The sequence below is a fragment of the Megalobrama amblycephala genome, linkage group LG2 (genome assembly GCF_018812025.1).
Source record: "Megalobrama amblycephala isolate DHTTF-2021 linkage group LG2, ASM1881202v1, whole genome shotgun sequence".
Classification (NCBI taxonomy): domain Eukaryota; kingdom Metazoa; phylum Chordata; class Actinopteri; order Cypriniformes; family Xenocyprididae; genus Megalobrama; species Megalobrama amblycephala.
The window spans coordinates 43,557,544-43,576,402 of NC_063045.1; the positions used below are offsets into that span (position 1 = coordinate 43,557,544).

Below are 18,859 nucleotides of genomic sequence, written 5' to 3' on the forward strand. Positions count from 1 at the left end.
CTCATGTTCAAGTCTATTATTAAGATGTGTTTTAAATTATACAAATCACAAGTGGTCAAGTAAGGCACATTTACAAAGGGGTCTGCTATCATGCTCCTGAAGAGCTATTATTGTAACAAAGACATTAAGCAAAATGTGAAAAAACAGCTAAGTATTATGCCAAATACCTTAAGATGCACAAAAAAATTCACACAGGTTTTTAATTAAATAAGAGTGAGGAAATTAAGAATTACATAGATTATATACAAATAACATTAAAGCTGCAGACCGTAACTTTTTTGGTTAAAAATTATCCAAAATAAATTTTTGAGCAAGTACATAACCAACCAGTGTTCAAAACTATCTCATTATCTTAGCTCGATTCACAACGGTAAGCTTGTAATAATGTTTTATAATAAGAGCGACATGGTGGATTTCCGTGGGAAATTTGAGCATGCAGCAGTTCCTCTGTGCATCATTACGTCACGTCCGTAAACAGAAAGGAGTCCAGGCTAATCGGTTTTATCACGTGAGGATGCAGCTAGTAGCGGATCATTTATAGCCTTTTCTCACAGCAGCTGGAATAATTAAATTTATCATTTTGATGGTGGATTGTAATCCAGAAAGGTCCAAATGACAATCATCAGTGACAACTGGAGATTCACTCGTAGTCAAAAAGCAAAAGACTTTGGACTGTTGAGTGGCTACAGAAATTTAAATCTACAGGTAATGCTAATATACACATAGTCATAGTAATGCTGATGTTGTTAACATTAATGATTTGAGAACAAAGTATAACAGTAATAATAATTTGCATGGTTTGGCATGATCGAGCTAAGCAATCGTTAGATTTAATCATCATTGGCAGCGCAATTTATTGTAGGCCTGATGCCTTTTTCCTCAGTTGGTCAGAACAAAAGTGGCAGACATGTTACTTACTTGTTCAGATTATATTTTCCAGTGAAAATTCTTATATTGGTCATACTTTCAAGACGTAGAATCTGTGATTCTGAAATACAGTATCCACACTGGTGCGGTGACTGACAGCAAGCATTAGATGCATCCGCGCTGACAGATAACTGTTGCGCATATGACTGCAATTGCAGGTTTCAAACAAGAGATTGCGACAGAGGAAAAATCACGGACTGCAGCTTTAAATAGATGATTAAAGAATACCTCTACATCTGGATCAACTACTGGTGTCTGCAGCATTCTGATGTGCCAAAGCTGATTTGGTGTAAGATTTGCTTCTGTTCTGATAGGGTGGTTGTTCCAGCTCCCAATGAAGCACTTCAGGTCCAATTTCAGGCATGGAAGAATTGTGTAGTGTACACAAAAGAGGTGTAGTTGATTTGACAGATCAAGCACTCCATCTTCTACCATTGCATGCAGGGTTTCGTAGTATTTTGATGTGACGGCTGACCACACATAACACCACAGGCGCTCAATTCTTTAAAAAAAAACAACAACAACGGACCTATGTTCAGTATGCTTACAGAACAGCAAACAGGTGTATTGTAATGTCACACATTAACATGCCTAATAACGACATCAAGTCAGGCAAGTGATTTTTTCGGGCCCCACCAGACAACAACAAAAAACAGAATTTGCACCTTTGATTGTGAACGCTTTTTCCAGCAATGAAGCTACCTCGACCAGTTCCTCGCACTAAGAACATGCAACGTGCAATATCCACGTTTTCAACTCCATAGTCACCACGTACTCTGGAAAAGATTTAGGGAATATTCATGCAAAGTTAAGTTTCATACTTTAACAAATATTTGCAACTGGATTTTGAAGTCATTAGCTTTCAAAAATTATAAACATAGGTCACTTTTTATAAAGACTGAACACTGCAAGATTTAAAAATACCAAAACTCACATTTGTGAAGAATTCAAAAACCTTTGGTAAAGGTCAAAGCATATCTAATATCATCATTCACTCAGTTCTTTGATTTACATTTTGCTTTGTGCAAAGATAGTACCAAACACTGATATCACACAACATTATGTTTTATTATCAAAATTCGGGAAGAGCAAGTTCAGATAATCAACCTAATTAGCACAGGTCAAGGGCATTCGGTTAATCAACTCAACCAATATCAAGAGAGATAAATACAGCAGATTTACCTCTGTTCATCTGAGAGTTTATCAGTGGTGGATCCAAAATGGTCAGTATTCATATTCATACATTTTATTCATATTTCATGTTAATCATTTATGGCTTATGATTTATCAATATTACTTTTGATTTCATATATTCACGTACTTCTACTCCATATATTAATCCTCATCATATTTTCAAGTATTTACTCTTTAATGTACTCCTTTATGGTTATTCTTCTTTTATCTTTAAGAGTATGTATGCTTGCTATATTCAATTGTTCTTCAAGTGTTCCAAAGTGACAGGTCACGTTGACACGTTTGTGGTGAGATATTGGATGCCTGCCAAGTACTGCAGAAGTGATAGTGTTTTCAGATTTAGTTGCTCATTTGAACTTGATGTACCTTTATATCAAAATATGTCTGTTTCCATTACTTCAGACATGAGATAATGCAAGATCTACAAAATTCCCTTAAGGGTGTCATAACAACACCTTTTATATCTATTTTCATCTATTTTTGACATTTGATCAGTCACTCTGACCTAGCCGTTACACCAACTATGACATGATGGATAAATCTGTTTGACCTTTTCTTATTAGACCAAAACAGTTTGAGTGGGATGTAAGTTTTCCTAAGCTATGGTATAAAATGGACTGGGTCTTTGATAGTTTAGCTTTTCTTAACTTTTTCTTTTCTCTTTTTGCTTCTCGCATCTCTTCTGCATCTTCTGCTTAAGCTTCTTCTCTCCTACCTCTCATATCATTCTGCAAATGTCTTAATTTTGTTCCTTCTTTCTCTATATTCTGATCTTTATCTTCATCTCTTAGATACAATACTCTAGATTGTATTATTAACTATTAATTACTTAATTAATTTGTCTCTGTAATTTTTTATTAATTCATTTATTATTCCTTATTCAAATTTGATCTCTGACATTGGTTTCAGACCAATATTCCGAGCTTGGAGCCCTCCCCCTGGACAACATGCCAAATACACTTAACTTTTATTCTATTGAATTATATACATGTGAACTTGTAAAATGTAACTTGTAAAATGAACTCAAAATGTAATTGAGATGTTGACTCCTAAAATAAAGACTCATCACCTGTTAACAATGCATGTTTGACCTCCAGTAATGGTCTAATGGCCCCTTTATTAAATCTAAAAGTTCTAGTTTAACTAAGGCCTACTGCTGGCTTAATCTAAGCCCCATCTGTGAAACCAGGCATTTAAAGGGGTAGTTCACCCAAAAATAAATATTTACTCACCACTTACATACCCTCCACTTGTTCCAAACCTATATGAGTTTCTGTCTACTGCTGAACACCAAAGAAGATATTTTGAAGAATGTCGCTAACCAAACAGTTGACAGCAGCCACTGTCTGCATTTCCATAGTAGCTCCTGTAGTCCTGTAATTAAAGCTTCTGGGATGTTGACATAATTTGATGCAGTAATTGGCAAATCCAGTTCTTGCTGAGCAGTATCCAGGAGGTAATCCAAATCTAAAGTCGATGGCTACCATCAACTGTCTGTTTACCCAAAATATCTTCTTTTGCATTCAGCAGAAGAGAGAAACTTATATAGGTTTGGAACAAGTGGAGGGTGAGTAAATGATGACATAGTTTTCATTTTTGGGAGAAATATTTTCAAAGTTTCAAAACAGAACAAAGTCAGAGCTTGACAAACAGTACCTTCCTTGAGAAACCATCAATCCCACCAAATATCACAATATTGAATCTAAAAAGAAAATATGAACATAAGACTATGCTGTTTGTTAGCAGTCATTTAGTTCAGGGTATATCTGAAGACATTTTTAATGTGTACATGTGTCATTATGTGAAGAAAAAAAGTAAGATTTTCTGTATATGTGTACATGCAAGTGACTGTAAGAGAGAAAATACTCACGTGATTAGCTTATGGTTGGTGTCCACATGAACTATAGGGACAATGTTGCAGGAACAGAGTAGCTTCTGTGAGCTATAAAACCAAGCTGAACCATTCTGGCCAAAATTCCAGCTCCATCCACCCGTCGCATAGAGGCCTTCATCCTGTGCCACTGTATCCGGTGCCCAAAGTTCACCCTTCATTAGTCTGTAGCCAGCATGTGGTAGTCGTATTTTTATTGATCTTACAACATAATCAAGTTTTTCATCTGATATGTTGGAATAGCAGGCTCTAACAGACAGAGTGTGTTCCTTCAACCTTCTGTTCATTGTGCTTCTATAAACGCCAGATCCTAGAAAAATGTTCTACAGGGAGAGCCATGTGAAGGAGTTCCTCAAGGTCATCCCTTCTGATATCTAAACGTGGGCATCCCATGTTTCCCCAAGTACATGTTACAATATCAGATGCAATTGTTGAAGTTTCTTCAGAACTTACATTTACGTGAATTACGTGGATTAGCTCCTGTAGACTTGTAATTAAAGCTTCTGGGATGTTGACATGATTTGATGCAGTAATTGCCAAAAACAGTTCTTGCTGAGCAGTATCCAGGAGTAATCCAAATCTAAAGTTTCATTCAGAATAATCAAGCTAAACTTTGTCAGCGTATGCTGTAAAATGTCTTCTTGTACTTGTTCCTACAGGTAAAAAACAAAAACAAAATGAAAAAAACAAAACAAAAAAAAAACAGCCCCTTTAGGATATTTAAGCCAATCATCCTTTTTTCTCTTTCTCTCTCTTAATTTGCACAAAGTCAGCCATCTTCCTTATAAGGACTAGCAAACCAGATTTACCCTAATTAAGCTTTATAATTTATATACCATCACTGTAAAAGTGACATTTATCTATGGTCCTGACAAGTAGCATTGAAAGAAAGAAGATTAGGCAAACATTATTTCTATTTTATATTTATACATTTATTCTATTTTTATATTTACATTAATAAAACTTTTATCGATGTTATTGATTACTTCAGTAACACGAACTTACCTCAAGCTGCCGCGCGAGAGACCGAATGTGCCCGCGAGAGAAACCGAGTGTGTCCGAGAGCGAGCGAACTTGCGCAAGAGACCGAATGTGCACGCGAGAGAGATCGAGTTGTCCAAGAGCGAGCGACACTGCTCAAGAGAGACCGCGTGTCTGAGCATTAGTAAATTAGTACATTAGTAAACATTGATCAGATTATATGCAGTCATTAAAACAATTCTAATGTAGGAGTTGGATTTGGGGACCAATACTACAGTTTCAAAATTGGGATAAAAGTTTAATTGAAAGAACACAACAGCCATTTACTGTAATTCTACTATTTCAATACCGTTTTACATTTGCAGCAATCGTTACATCTCTAATTCTACAATATAATAATTTATATAATACATAAACGATACATAACATCTCTAGTAGCATATGTATATAATGTATACAAACATATCAAACTATTTTTCAGTAGATGGAGAAAAAATAAATAAAGAAGAATAGATTATGGTACATAATTTGCTATTTATTAAATCACAGACAAAAAAAAAAAAAAAACCTGACCCAAACTGAATCCCAGCATAAATAGCCTATAAACAGGAAGTTAAGAAAAAGGAAAATAGCACTTGCTTTAACATGGATCCTTTAAAAAAATGTTCATTTGTTCAATTAAATTCTCATTATTTATTTACCTTGATGTACAACTGCAGAACACAGACATTTAGAAAGAAATTTGAAATCTGTAGAGGCATACCATGAAAATAAGACTGCAATCATTTGGAAAGTCCAAAAGTAATGCATGCACAACCTAATCAATTAATGTGGCATCATGGATTCTATCAAATACTAACAGATAAAAAGTCAAAACCTGACCACTTCTGCTAGAAATCCAATAATGGGCAGTGGTTGGATTGTCCATCAGGACAATGATGTAAAACAAACATCAAAACCAACACAAAAATGTATCACTGAGCACAAAATGAAGCTTCTGCCATGGCCATCCCAGTTCCCTGACCTGAAACCTAAAGAAAATGAGTGGAGTGAACTGAAAAGAAGAAGCACCAACATGGAGCTGGAATCTGAAGGATCTGGAGAGATTCTGTATGGAGGAATGATCTCTGATCTCTCCTCAGGTGTTCTCCAAACTCATCAGGCATTATAGAAGAAGACTCAGAGCTGTTATCTTGGGAAAAGGACATTGCAATAATTGGGTGCCAATAATTGTGGCCAACATGAACTAGAGAAAAACATTTATTTCATAATGAGCTTTTCCACACATTTTCAATTCTTTTCCTTCAATGAAAGGTTAGAATTTTGTGAATTTTTTTAAAGAAAGATCAAAAAGATAAACAATGCAGATTTATTTTCACAGCCACCTTTGCTCATATTTACTAAGGGTGCCAATATTTGTGGAGGACACTGTAGGTGTATATAAAGCAACAACAACAACAAAAAAAAAAAAAAACATTTAAAGCTTTAAAAGGTCTTTCTCTCTGCACTTAATTCATTATGTAGCTGTGTAACAAATATGTTCATGTGAAAAGAAAGTGATGCTTTAATTGCAATAGAAGAATGAACTTCACATGAGAGTTCAGGCATTTCAAACGGTATCAGAGCTCTGGTCAGAAGCTTAAAGGTGAGAATATAATACTTATTGATTTGTTTCTTGCATAAATCACAATGGTGGAAGTGGAACCCATTTTTGCATTATATATGCATACAGATATTGAATTTCCTGCAGATTAAAAAAATGCGTGTTCTGATGTAAAGCAATGTACACCTGAATGTCATCAGGGTAAGTAAACAACGAGAATCTTCACTTTTGAAACTATACTGCTTTATATTTTAATCATTATGATAACAGTTTTAAGAGGAAAAAAACAATGTTAAACAGAAAAGTGTAAATTACACAGTCCAATGAGAAGAGTTAGTTTGTTAATAAACCTTAAGAAGAGACCACTAAAAAAACCTCTGTACTTCCAGGTTAGAGAGCACCTGTCCATCAAAAGCTCACTATCCAGTCAGAGTAGATCCCTGTTAAGCCCGTCTGAAAAATCTATGGCAATGCATTCAGAATCCACGATTTGCGAAAACGAATCTTTGAAAAACATGAAAAAAGAATGAAAAACAACAAAGAATGAATCATATTTGAAAAGCCGGTTAAATTTGTGCGACAAGTCAAGTTCATTTTTTTTATTATTATCATTTTTCTTCTTTTGTAATTGCATATTTTTGATAGTTTCTGAAAAAGTTACGTTCAGTTTTATAATGTTACGTTCATTTTTATTGAGACAAATATAATTACATAAATTACATATATTTTGCTTTGTGGCGGCTTCCATCAAGCTGTTATATTTTCTTGCAAGGTCTCGAATATCAGAATGCATTATATTTGAGTAGGCAGCCCCTCCCCCGGTGTGCAGCACCAACACCATCAAACTGAGCCATGAGGAAGATGAGGAAAAGGAGTAAAATGGGAGGGGTGGCTTGAAGCGGAGGGAGAGAGAGAGAGAGAGAGAGAGAGAGAGTGCGCGCACGGCGAAATATGCAGCACCAGTGGCAAGGAAACACACCCGTCAGCGGCGCGCAGAGAAAAAAAAGGATAAGCGCGGACAAAGGAAACATGGACGCATCCGAGAAATATCCGTGCGCTTCTAGAATGGTATTGACAATTAGGCCATTGTGCACATAAATGAAAAACCTTTAATGCTGAAGTGGGAGGCAAGATATTGCAAACTGACAAGGCGGGGTGCTGTTTTTAATCCGTCTGCGGATCCTATGATCTTGCGATGGCTGTTGCAGGGATATGTGATTGCCTAGACAAAAAAGTGCCTCTTTCTTTTTTGCTATTTTTATTATTTTGTGGCCTTGCTCTCGGACAAATACGATATTCCGTGCCAGAGGAATCGGAGAGTGGAACGATTGTAGGTGATATTGCACAGGATTTGGGTTTGGATATTCGAAAGCTCTCCAACCGAAAGATTAAGGTAACCTCTGACAGCGGCAGAAGGTACGTGGACCATAAGAATGGAAAATTATTGGTAAACGAGAGAATTGACAGAGAGACATTGTGTGACACGAGCACCGCGTGTGTTTTGAATCTAGAGGTTCTTCTTGAAAACCCATCTGAAGACCATAATGTCGAGGTGGAGATAACAGACGTGAATGACAATACGCCGCAGTTCCCCAGAGACGAGTATCAATTAGAGATTACAGAATCGGCTTTGCCGGGCTCTCGTTTTCCGATCGAACACGCGCAAGATCCGGACATTGGAACCAATTCGGTTCGATTGTACCGGCTCAGCCCAAACGAGCATTTTGCTCTCGATTCCAACAAGCCTTCTCTGAATACTAAGCACATCGAGCTCGTTCTCAAAAAGCCCTTGGATCGCGAGCTCGCCCCTTACCATCAGTTAATCCTGACAGCGACCGACGGTGGCACACCAGCAAGAACAGGTACCGCAAAAATTAACGTTCGCGTCTTAGATTCGAATGACAACAATCCCGTTTTTGACAGCTCTGTATATAAAGTCAAATTGCTTGAAAATTCGCCCAAAGACACTTTGGTTATCAAACTGAATGCCACAGACCAAGATGAAGGAACAAACGGGGAGGTGCTTTATTCATTCAGCAGTTACACCCCAGACAGGGTCAGGCAGATGTTCAGCATGGACACCAACACTGGAGAAATCAGAGTCAAGAGCAATGTGGACTACGAGGACACCAATTCATATGAAATGTACATTCAGGCCATGGACAAAGGCCCAGCACCAGTGGCAGCTCATTGCAAAGTGGTGGTGGAGGTTGTAGATGTCAATGACAACGTTCCAGAGATTGTGCTCTCATCTTTGTCCAGTCCAGTGCGTGAAGATGCCCGTGCAGACACTGTGGTGGCCCTGATCAGCGTGACGGACCGGGACTCTGGCCCTAACAAACAGGTCAGCCTTGAAATTCCACCTGGTCTTCCTTTCAAAATCAAGTCATTTAGAAATTACTATACCTTGGTAACCTCAGCCTTTCTTGACCGTGAGAACACAGCAGCCTATAATGTCACCCTCAGCGCTACCGATGGCGGCAACCCTCCTCTTTCTTCTCAGAAGACCATTCAGGTGGATGTCGCTGATGTTAATGACAACCCTCCACGCTTTGACCAGACCTCCTACACTGTGTATGTCATGGAGAATAATGCACCTGGAGCCTCGCTCTGCACCATCAAGGCTCAGGACTCAGATGTCAATGAAAACGCTCGCATCACCTACACGGTCCTAAATGACAACAATCACGGGATCCTGGTCACCTCCTACGTGTCGGTTAAAGCGGACACTGGTGTTGCATATGCTCTTCGCTCCTTTGACTATGAGACATTACGGGAGTTTCACTTCCAGGTTAAAGCTCAGGATGGGGGTATCCCACCACTCAGTCGTGTAGCTACCGTCTACATCTACATTATGGATCAAAACGACCACCCACCTGAAATTGTGAATCCCCCAGCCAATGGCACGCGCTCAACAGAGATGGTGCTAAAAAACGCAGAGCCAGGTACATTGATCACAAAAGTGGTGGCCTATGATGCAGATGCAGGACAGAACGCATGGGTCATCTATCTGCTGGACCAGGCCAGCGATCTGGATCTATTTAAAGTGCACGAACACACGGGAGAAATTCGTACAACGCGACGCGTCCTTGAAGACAACTCCACCTCTTTTAGTCTAACCGTACTAGTAAGGGACCATGGTGAACCACCTCTGTCATCCACCGCTACGATTAACGTCGCTGTCATGGAGGTGCCACCCAAAGTCACACCTGACCCCAAACGTATCATCCGCCCTCACAGCGCTCTCTTGTTTTCCAAAGTGACATTGTACCTCATCGTGGCTTTGAGCGCCACCACCTTTGTGTTTTTGGTGACAGTTGTTGTGCTGGCCATCGTGCGCTGCCATGCCTACTGCACCCAGCCCGGATCCTGTTCGCCCTGCTGCGTGTCCCAGAAGGCCCAAGCAGAAGGTGGCTCAGGAGGGGGTGGTGGAGGGGGTGGTGGTGGTGCCGGTGGCGGCTCTCAACCCAATAATAATGTGGTGCTTCGACGAGACCTCAAGGTTGAGCCTCATTATATTGAGGTCCGGGGTAATGGCTCTCTGACTAAAACCTATTGCTACAAGACCTGTCTGACTGCTACGTCAGGCAGTGACACCTTCATGTTCTACAACACAGGCCGACCCATCAGTGGCACCTGGGGCTCCGAGCGCTTTTTTACAGGAGGGAGTGGATTTGTTCGCAGGCTTAGTATGCCAGATGCAGCACTACAGGTGTGTCTCATCATAAAGTATATATCTGTTAAAAAAAAGAAAAAGAAAAAAAAAGCCTGTCAAAATTTCCAACCAACCAACCAATAAATAAATAAATAATGCAACCATAGCTACAAGAAATTCAGGATTAAAATATTATGACTGTTTTGGGTCTTAGATAAATGTAAACATAAAATGCAGCCAAAAAAAACAAAAAACATTTATGTACATAAAAATGTACAAAAGTGCTAAAAAAAAATCCTTTATCGTATATAAAAAATCCTTTATCACATATATATATATATATATATATATATATATATATATATATATATATATATATATATGATAAAGGATTTTTATCCTTTTTTTTATGCACACAGGATGCATATTTATATTTTTAAGGATTTTTATATATATAAAATATATCATATATATATACAAATATATTTATATATATATATGATGAAAGTCTATAAAATGATTTATTTAGCACTTGTGTACATTTTTATGTACATAAATGTATTTTTTTTGCTACATTTTATGTTTACAATTTATATAAGACCAAAAACAGTCTTCATAATTTTTATTGAATATTGAAAACCTTTGAGCTAAACTTTTAAAAGTTTATTATTCTTTGAAAGAATATTGAAAAGAATATTGAAAAGTTGAGCTAAACTTTAGCTCAGTATATCCCAACTCTGCTATCCAGCATGTCTAATATGTTTTAGTGTAAAAAGCAATTTAGTCCGACCAGGAGCTGCAATAAAGCTCTGTGCCCATGTGTCAGAAGCTTTTGACCTTGTCATCTCCTGTTGTACTGTGTGGTTATCTAGTGCAGCTTTACAGTGCTTTGCTTCACCCTGCATTAGTGTCAAACATCAAGACTTTCTAGAGTAGCACACTGCATTTATGATGATTCAGGCATTTGCTCCCACGTCCGAGGATGTCATCACATTTTCAGGATTATTTCCTTCCTCCCATTGCCACCCAGGTCATGTCACTGTGTCTTTACTTCAAGATTGTGTTTGAATTTCAACATTTTTTGTGCACACTAAATTACACTGAAGTAAATAAGGGAATTTGGAGAGAAAAAGCTCATGTCACATAGACAATTTAGCAAACCAAACATAAAAACCCTCACAGTTTATGCAGAAGTGACTGTGCAATGCATTCGCTGTCATAGATATTCAATTGATGTGTTTTTGTCAGTGTAATTGGCGTGAATTCATGTTCACTCTGTCAGCCATGGATTCGTGAAATGTGTTTTAATTAGCCAGAACATGATCCAAAGGCTGTGTGGCCTTGATCTCTGGCTCATGGGAGAGGGGATGTTGCAGATGGTTTTAAAAAAGACAAAAATAGTCTAAAAATGTCTGCAGTACAAGAATAACTAGAGTTAGATGCTCTTGACAGCATCAGATCCTCTCAGATGTGTTGGTGAGAGGCAGCACAGACTCTGCAGCACATTCGACACTGCAGAGGATTTAGGAGCAGAGGCCGTCTGTCCGAGATAAGAGAGCAGGCAATGAAATTAACCTCCAGCCTTTGATTCTCAAGCCCTGCAAATTATATTGTGAGAGCGAGGCAGAGTCTCTTTGCACGCACTCTCTCCCCCCTGAATTCACCTGATTAAAGAATGTTATTTACTCAAATTATCTGGGCCATTCTCTAAAGCCTCATCCCATTGCATATTCTCCAACCCAGTTTTTTTTTTTCATTATTTTACTAGGGCAAATATAAGTGGCAACTACGTGCTTGTGCTCTCCCTCTGTGTAAGACCAATTAATTCATTCACTGTGGATTGCTGGAGAAGCAGATGACCATCTTGTGTTTGAGGCTTTGTATTTGGTTACAAGGGAAATGGTCATCTTGTAACCAGTGCTCAGATTGAGTTGCTCTGGTTGAGGGTAGAAAATGCTCTAGTATCATATTACATGAGGTCAGCTGATATCCCAGGATGATATCATTCCCTTCCCATTGGGAATGGGATGGATGTTGGAAAAAAAAAAAAAAAAAAAAAAAAAAAATAGGGTCTTGAGCAAAAGGTGCGGGGTTATTTAAAAATGTGTGGTAATGGCTAGGGATGCACAATATTAAAATTTTGGGCAATACCAAATAAATATTTATTTCAATATTTTAGCTGATAAGCAATAAATGGCTGATATTTAAATTCTATAATATTTTGTTAAAAATCTATAGCTTTAAAAGCTGTAAAGTGAATTTAGGCATAACAGCACAATCATTTGAAGTACAAAAGACAGATGTTCATTCAACATTAAATTTAACAGTGTTATTAAATTATCTAAATGCAAAAATAGGCAGAAATGATCATGCAAAATGAAATATCCAATATCGGCCAATATTGATAAGTTAAAAATCACTATTATTGGCCATTAACCAATATCGTGCATCCATATAATGGGTTGTGTATGTTAGTATGTGAATGGCAAGTGTCCTTCATATGATTTATTATGAAGCACTCTCTCCACACACACACACACACAAGTTTATACAAGTGAGTCATGGGCCATGGCGTAGTGCCAATAATCGTCTCTTAGTCCTGGTCTCCTTTAGCTGTGTCTCATATTAAAATGCAAGACAGAAACACACACACACACAGAGCACCATGATTTATTGATGAGAATGTATCTAACCCTTTTCTGTCCTTCCACCCCTTCTTTCCCCCTATCTCTCTTCATCTATCTCTCCTTCTCCAGCCCAAAGGGCCAAATGCTGACTGGCGTTACTCTGCGTCACTGAGGGCAGGAGTGCAGAGGTAAGCACTTTTGCTGTTAATAATGTCCTGAAAGAGTTACAGTCCTCTCTGAACTGATATGGAACGCATCTCATTCTCTGCAGCTAAATATGAATTAAATGTTACGTTTTATTTTAATGCCTGAGCAAGTACATTCACACTTTTTAAACCTTCTAATTATTTTCTTAATTCATGAGAAAAGATCATAGCAGACTATGATTTGGTAGCTGAGTAAAAGTGTAAAAGCACTGTGAATCATGTCCAACTCTAATTTCCTCATTTCCTGACCCATAATAATCAAATCTCGAACCTCAATATCATTATGCAGGAAACCATCTTGTTTGAACTTAATCTAATTGAAGGGAGAGCAGAAGCTAAAAAGCATCCTCAAAATATTATACATATTACACAAAACATCTGTGGAGTTTTTCATTAAACCTCAAGAATCTTTATTTCACACATTCTGAAAAATACTGATTATATTTTACAGCAAGGTTAGATTTGTAACATTAGTTAATGCTTTGGGTACCATGAACTAACAATCCAAACCATTTTTACAGCATTTAATTTTTGAATTTATAAAAATGCTATTGTTAATTGATTAATGTTCATTTGTAAGAACTGATGGGAACAGATGCCACTGCTGTTTTATTATTATTTAAATAATTTTAAATTATTTATTTATCATTTAAAATAAGCTTTTATTTTTATATTTTCAGTTTTCATTTTTATTTCAGTTTAAAATAAAGCTAAAAAGAAATATTTTACAAAATTTAATAAAATGGCAAAAGCATAACAACATTTTAGCAATTTTGTTATTCTTTTGTCATTTCAGTTTTACCAATTTAGTACTTCAACTTAAACATAAGTTATTTGCCAAGGCAACATTTTTAAAATGTACAAGGCAACATTAACCAAGCTTAATAAATATGCAAAGTTCATTAAAACTAATGCACAACCAAATTTAACCTCATTGTAATAACCTTATTTAAAGGGATAGTTCACCCAAAAATGAAAATTTGATGTTTATCTGCTTACCCCCAGAGCATTCAAGATGTAGGTGTCTTTGTTTCTTCAGTAGAACACAAATGATGATTTTTAACTGCGACCATTGCCGTCTATCAGTGGTATAATGCAAGTCAGCGGGAACTTGGACTATAAGAGTAAATAAAACACGACATACAAATCCAAATTAAACCCTGCTGCTCGTGACGACACATTGATGTCTTAAGACACGAAACGATCGGTTTGTGCGAGAAACCGAACAGTATTTATATCATTTTTTAACTGTAATACACCACTATGTCCAACTGCATTCATCACTCGATTCGTGAGGTCTGATCACGCTCTGACAACGGCAGTGATGTCTCGCGCTCATTGAAGTATATACGCGAGACATCGCTGCCGTTGTCAGAGCGCGATCAGACCTCACGAATCGAGTGATGAATGCAGTTGGACATAGTGGTGTATTAGAGGAGTTAAAAATCATCAATTGTGTTCTACTGAAGAAACAAAGACACCTACATCTTGGATGCGCTGGGGGTAAGCAGATAAACATCAAATTTTCATTTTTGGGTGAACTATCCCTTTAACCTTACTCTTACCAAAATATATTCCCCTATGTATTTTTTGTTTACAAAGTTAATTTAGGAAGTGATGCAATTCAGAAATACTGTATATTAGGGGCCATTTATATGTTTTCAACTAAAAAAAAAAAAAAAAAACAATAAAAAACAATGTGATTTCATTCCACAAATTCCACAAATAGGCATAATACACTGAAAAAAAAACAAAACAAACAAAAAAAAAAATCGCTATTTGGATTTTAATGTGTATGTGTAAGTCTTTGGGATGTGCTGGAGTAGATTTTACAGATTGCTCACCTCTTACATTGTCAATACAAGACCTTGACCAAAAATTATGCAACTCTAGATGGAAATAAATGTTATTTTATGTTATTTTAAGACATAAAATTGAAAGTCTTAAAATGTTATTTTAAAATGTTATTTGAAGACTTTAAATGAAATTAAGGTCTGGACTCAGAGGTGCCAAAATTACAGAGGACAGGGAGCAAATTAGTAAAACATAAAAAGATTGTCAGTGCTGCTGTCTGCATATGGTTATAGAGAGCCATCAAAACACCAGAATCATAACTACCAGGAGCTCTCTGACTTTTTCCTGACCCCTTGCCTCTTCCTCGGTGGACCAACTGTGCTCTGTCTGCCTTCATCACGCACAAACACAAGCTTTGAAGCGTTTGCTAAGGGCCTTTCCCTGGCATAGTGGCTCTGCGGTCTGATCTTGAGTATGTAGGTCATCAGCATTCTCCACAGCAGATGCACAGTCCTTCACAACCAAGCATAAAGGACAAGCTAGCAGATGAGCTGATTGTGTAAGCTTACCCACACCCGATAAACAGGAACTTCAAATCTCAGGGGGAGTATTTCAATGCACAAATACTGACAAAATGAGTCATCTCTAAAATGCTAAATATTTATTCTCTCTCTAACTCTTTACACATACCCACACACTCACTTACATCTGGAGACAACAACAAGGCCCCCTCCTCTATCACCACACACATACAGTTTCCAAAGGGTGAAGGGCTGTCTGTTTTATGTGATAATGTTGTGCTACCCTGTGGGCTCATCTCCAGAGATGGTTTAGCCTGTGTGTGCTTTATGTGCTTGTCTGTGACTGAAGGCTGTTGCCAAAAGGGACACAGGGGACATTACACACAGGGGACAAATTAGATGGAATTTCACCGACACCGTGTCTACACCAGAGGCAAGCGGTACAATGCGACGCAACAAAAGCAAATAGAAGCCATTATAATCAGTGATGCTGTCTACACTGGATGTGGCGCTGCACAGCGCGACACAACAAATTCCTGATGTTAAACCATTGCCCTGTTTTATTTCTGACATACAGTACTTCAATTGCTCACGCTACTTCGGATACAAAAGACAAATGGATTTGCAATGGGCACTTTGACGCGTCCATTGTGGACAGTTTCTAGCTCTTGCGGAGTGACACAATGATGGTCACGTCCTGTGTAGACACTGCGTGAGCCACCTTGAGCACCATATAAATAAAGTACAACATTAAATGCTAATGAATTACATTTAGACATGCACCAACATTAAAATTTGGACAGATAAGCCAACTAATGTTCGATAACTGATAAACAGTAGATATTAAAGGTCCCGTTCTTCGTGATCCCATGTTTCAAACTTTAGTTAGTGTGTAATGTTGTTGTTAGAGTATAAATAAAATCTGTAAAATTTTAAAGCTCAAAGTTCAATGCCAAGCGAGATATTTTATTTAACAGAAGTCGCCTACATCGAACGGCCAGTTTGGACTACATCCCTCTACTTCCTTCTTTAATGACGTCACTAAAACAGTTTTTGACTAACCTCCGCCCACAGGAATACACAAGAGTTGCGTTTGTAGAGTGTGTTTGTCGCCATGTCGTCGAAACGCAGTCCAATCACCGGGTCTGATTCCGGCTCAAATTAATAGGGTAAAATTAAAGACATGTTTACAATAACACTGAGCGCATGCATCTCCACATTATGGTAAGAGGCGTGACCTTTCCGGGCAAGGTGCGCTAAGCTGCTGTCGAATCACAACACAGGAACCGCTGGCACAATCAGAACTCGTTACATATTTCTGAAGGAGGGACTTCATAGAACAAGGAAGTCATCAGCCCGTTTTTATGACAGTGGAAACAACGGTATACAGATAAGTAAATTATGTGAAAAATACTGTGTTTTTTTTTACACGCGAAACATGAACACATGTTATATTGCACACTATAAACACAATCAAAGCTTCAAAAAAACACGAAAAACGGGACCTTTAAAATTCCATACAGTTTTATTAAAAATTATAAATAAAACACTAAGAATTAAAATCAATCATTGTAAATGTGAATTTAGTGAAATTAAGTATCACAACATTATAATGTACAGAATGAAAAAGGAATATTCAATATTCATTACTGTACATATAACAGTATTATTAAATTATTAGTGTTTTTAAAGAGAAAGTAAGCACTAGATGAAAGTAAAGGTATAATGTAAATGTAGAAATAGGAGACATAAGCATGCACTTTTTAAAAGAAATCAATACTTTTATTCAGTAAGGATGAATTAAATTATTATTTAAAGTGACGTAAACATTTACATTGTTACAATAATTAGAATTCAACATTTCAAAAGACCATTTCAAAAAAGCTGTTCTTTTGAACTTTCTATTCATCAAATAATCCTGAAACAAATCACAATAATTCCACGTTTTCAACATTAATAATAATAATAATAATAATAATAATAATAATAATAAAATGTTTCTAGAGCAGCAAATCGGCATATTAGAATGATTTCTGAAGGATCATGTGACACTGAAGACTGGAGTAATGATGCTGAAAATTCAGCTTTGCATCACAGGAATAAATTAAATATATTAAATTAGGAAACCGTTATTTTAAAATTTTAATAATATTTCACAATGTTACTGTTTTTACTGTATTTTGGTCAACTAAATGCAGTCTTGATGAGCATAATAGACTTCTTTCAAAAACAAAACAAAAACCCCAAACTTTTTAACAGATATTGCATATCTTTAATTACATACACTATTTCAACCTTTATTTGTAGCTTAATCTCAGGAGAGGCTGTTTAAAGGCCCCTGTACATTCATTATGTCACCTTATTATTATTATTATTATTATATTGTAGATTCACATTATTTATTCATAGCTTCTCTTTGACCCTCAATGAGCCAAAAATTGCGATGGCTAATTCCTGAATTGTTCAGCTCTCTGTCATGTCATTCTCTTCATTTAGACTTATTTAGAACAGCTCCAGTATCCAAACCTCCTCTCTAGTGGATTTAAATCCACACCCCTTAATCGACAAGCCTCTCCTTAGGCTAGAAAGTTACTGATGCTCTCTGCCAAAAGGCACAGGGTGCATTTCAGCTTTAAGGGAATTAGAAAGATCCATCATGCTAACACACACACTGGATCAGAGTTATGGGAGCTGTAGCTGGGCACACCCTGTGCTGCATTGCAGATGCCCTGCTATACCCACTTCCTTTCTGCTCCTCATGTCTGTACATTCATAATGGATGTATAGGAGTGCTGTGGCACTATTCACAGATCTGCTTTTTATGTGGGTGCTTGTCTGACCGTGGTTTCCATGGTGATAAACACACAGAGCTGTGCTAAAAGCCAAAGGCCATCGCTGAAGTGTGTATATAGGTAATGAAAAGTCCCTTTAATGTAATGCATACTCGCAGCTCTAGGGTGCATCGCTGTATTTGTTGAAATTTTAAGTACATAGTACATCTTCGGCTGTCTACCACAAGTTCCCAGGCTTATGTTATGCATGGCCTGCTGACAGACCGAGAAAGAGAAATGGAGAGAGGAATAGAGGGAGGATAAAGATGGTAAACAAAACCAACAATATATTAGGGAAAATCAGATTATGAAATGGGCCCTTGTGTGAGGAGAGAGATGTTGAAAATGTAATAAATTCTCTATACAATCCAAAAATATTTTCTCTGATGAGCACTTTTCCTTTAATATAATCTTTCTTTCTACGTTTCTCCAGTATTTCTTCATCATTCCTACACTGCAACTACATTCCTACACTGTTCGTATCATTTATATTTGTCCAATTTGCCAGTTTCTTGAAACAAGATGAATTTATTTGCAACAACACTTTATCATAATATATTAAGACTAATGTTTCTTTAATACAAGCATATTTTGACTTTTGGCAGATTTTATCACTTGTTGTATGCATA

At 37.2% G+C, this 18,859-nt stretch overlaps 1 protein-coding gene across 5 annotated transcripts in view; it reads left to right on the forward strand.

Moving 5' to 3' along the window:
* LOC125259513 (protocadherin alpha-C2-like) overlaps nucleotides 1-18,859 on the forward strand; it is an 82,678-nt gene that overhangs the window by 51,311 nt on the left and 12,508 nt on the right. For 4 of the 5 annotated variants that reach the window (XM_048177175.1, XM_048177182.1, XM_048177164.1 and 1 more), the window contains exon 2: nucleotides 13,008-13,066. In XM_048177175.1, the coding sequence (XP_048033132.1) occupies nucleotides 13,008-13,066 (59 nt within the window). Of the gene's footprint in view, nucleotides 1-7,396; nucleotides 10,309-13,007; nucleotides 13,067-18,859 lie in introns of those variants that run through there. The other variant, XM_048177147.1, reaches the window with a different exon arrangement.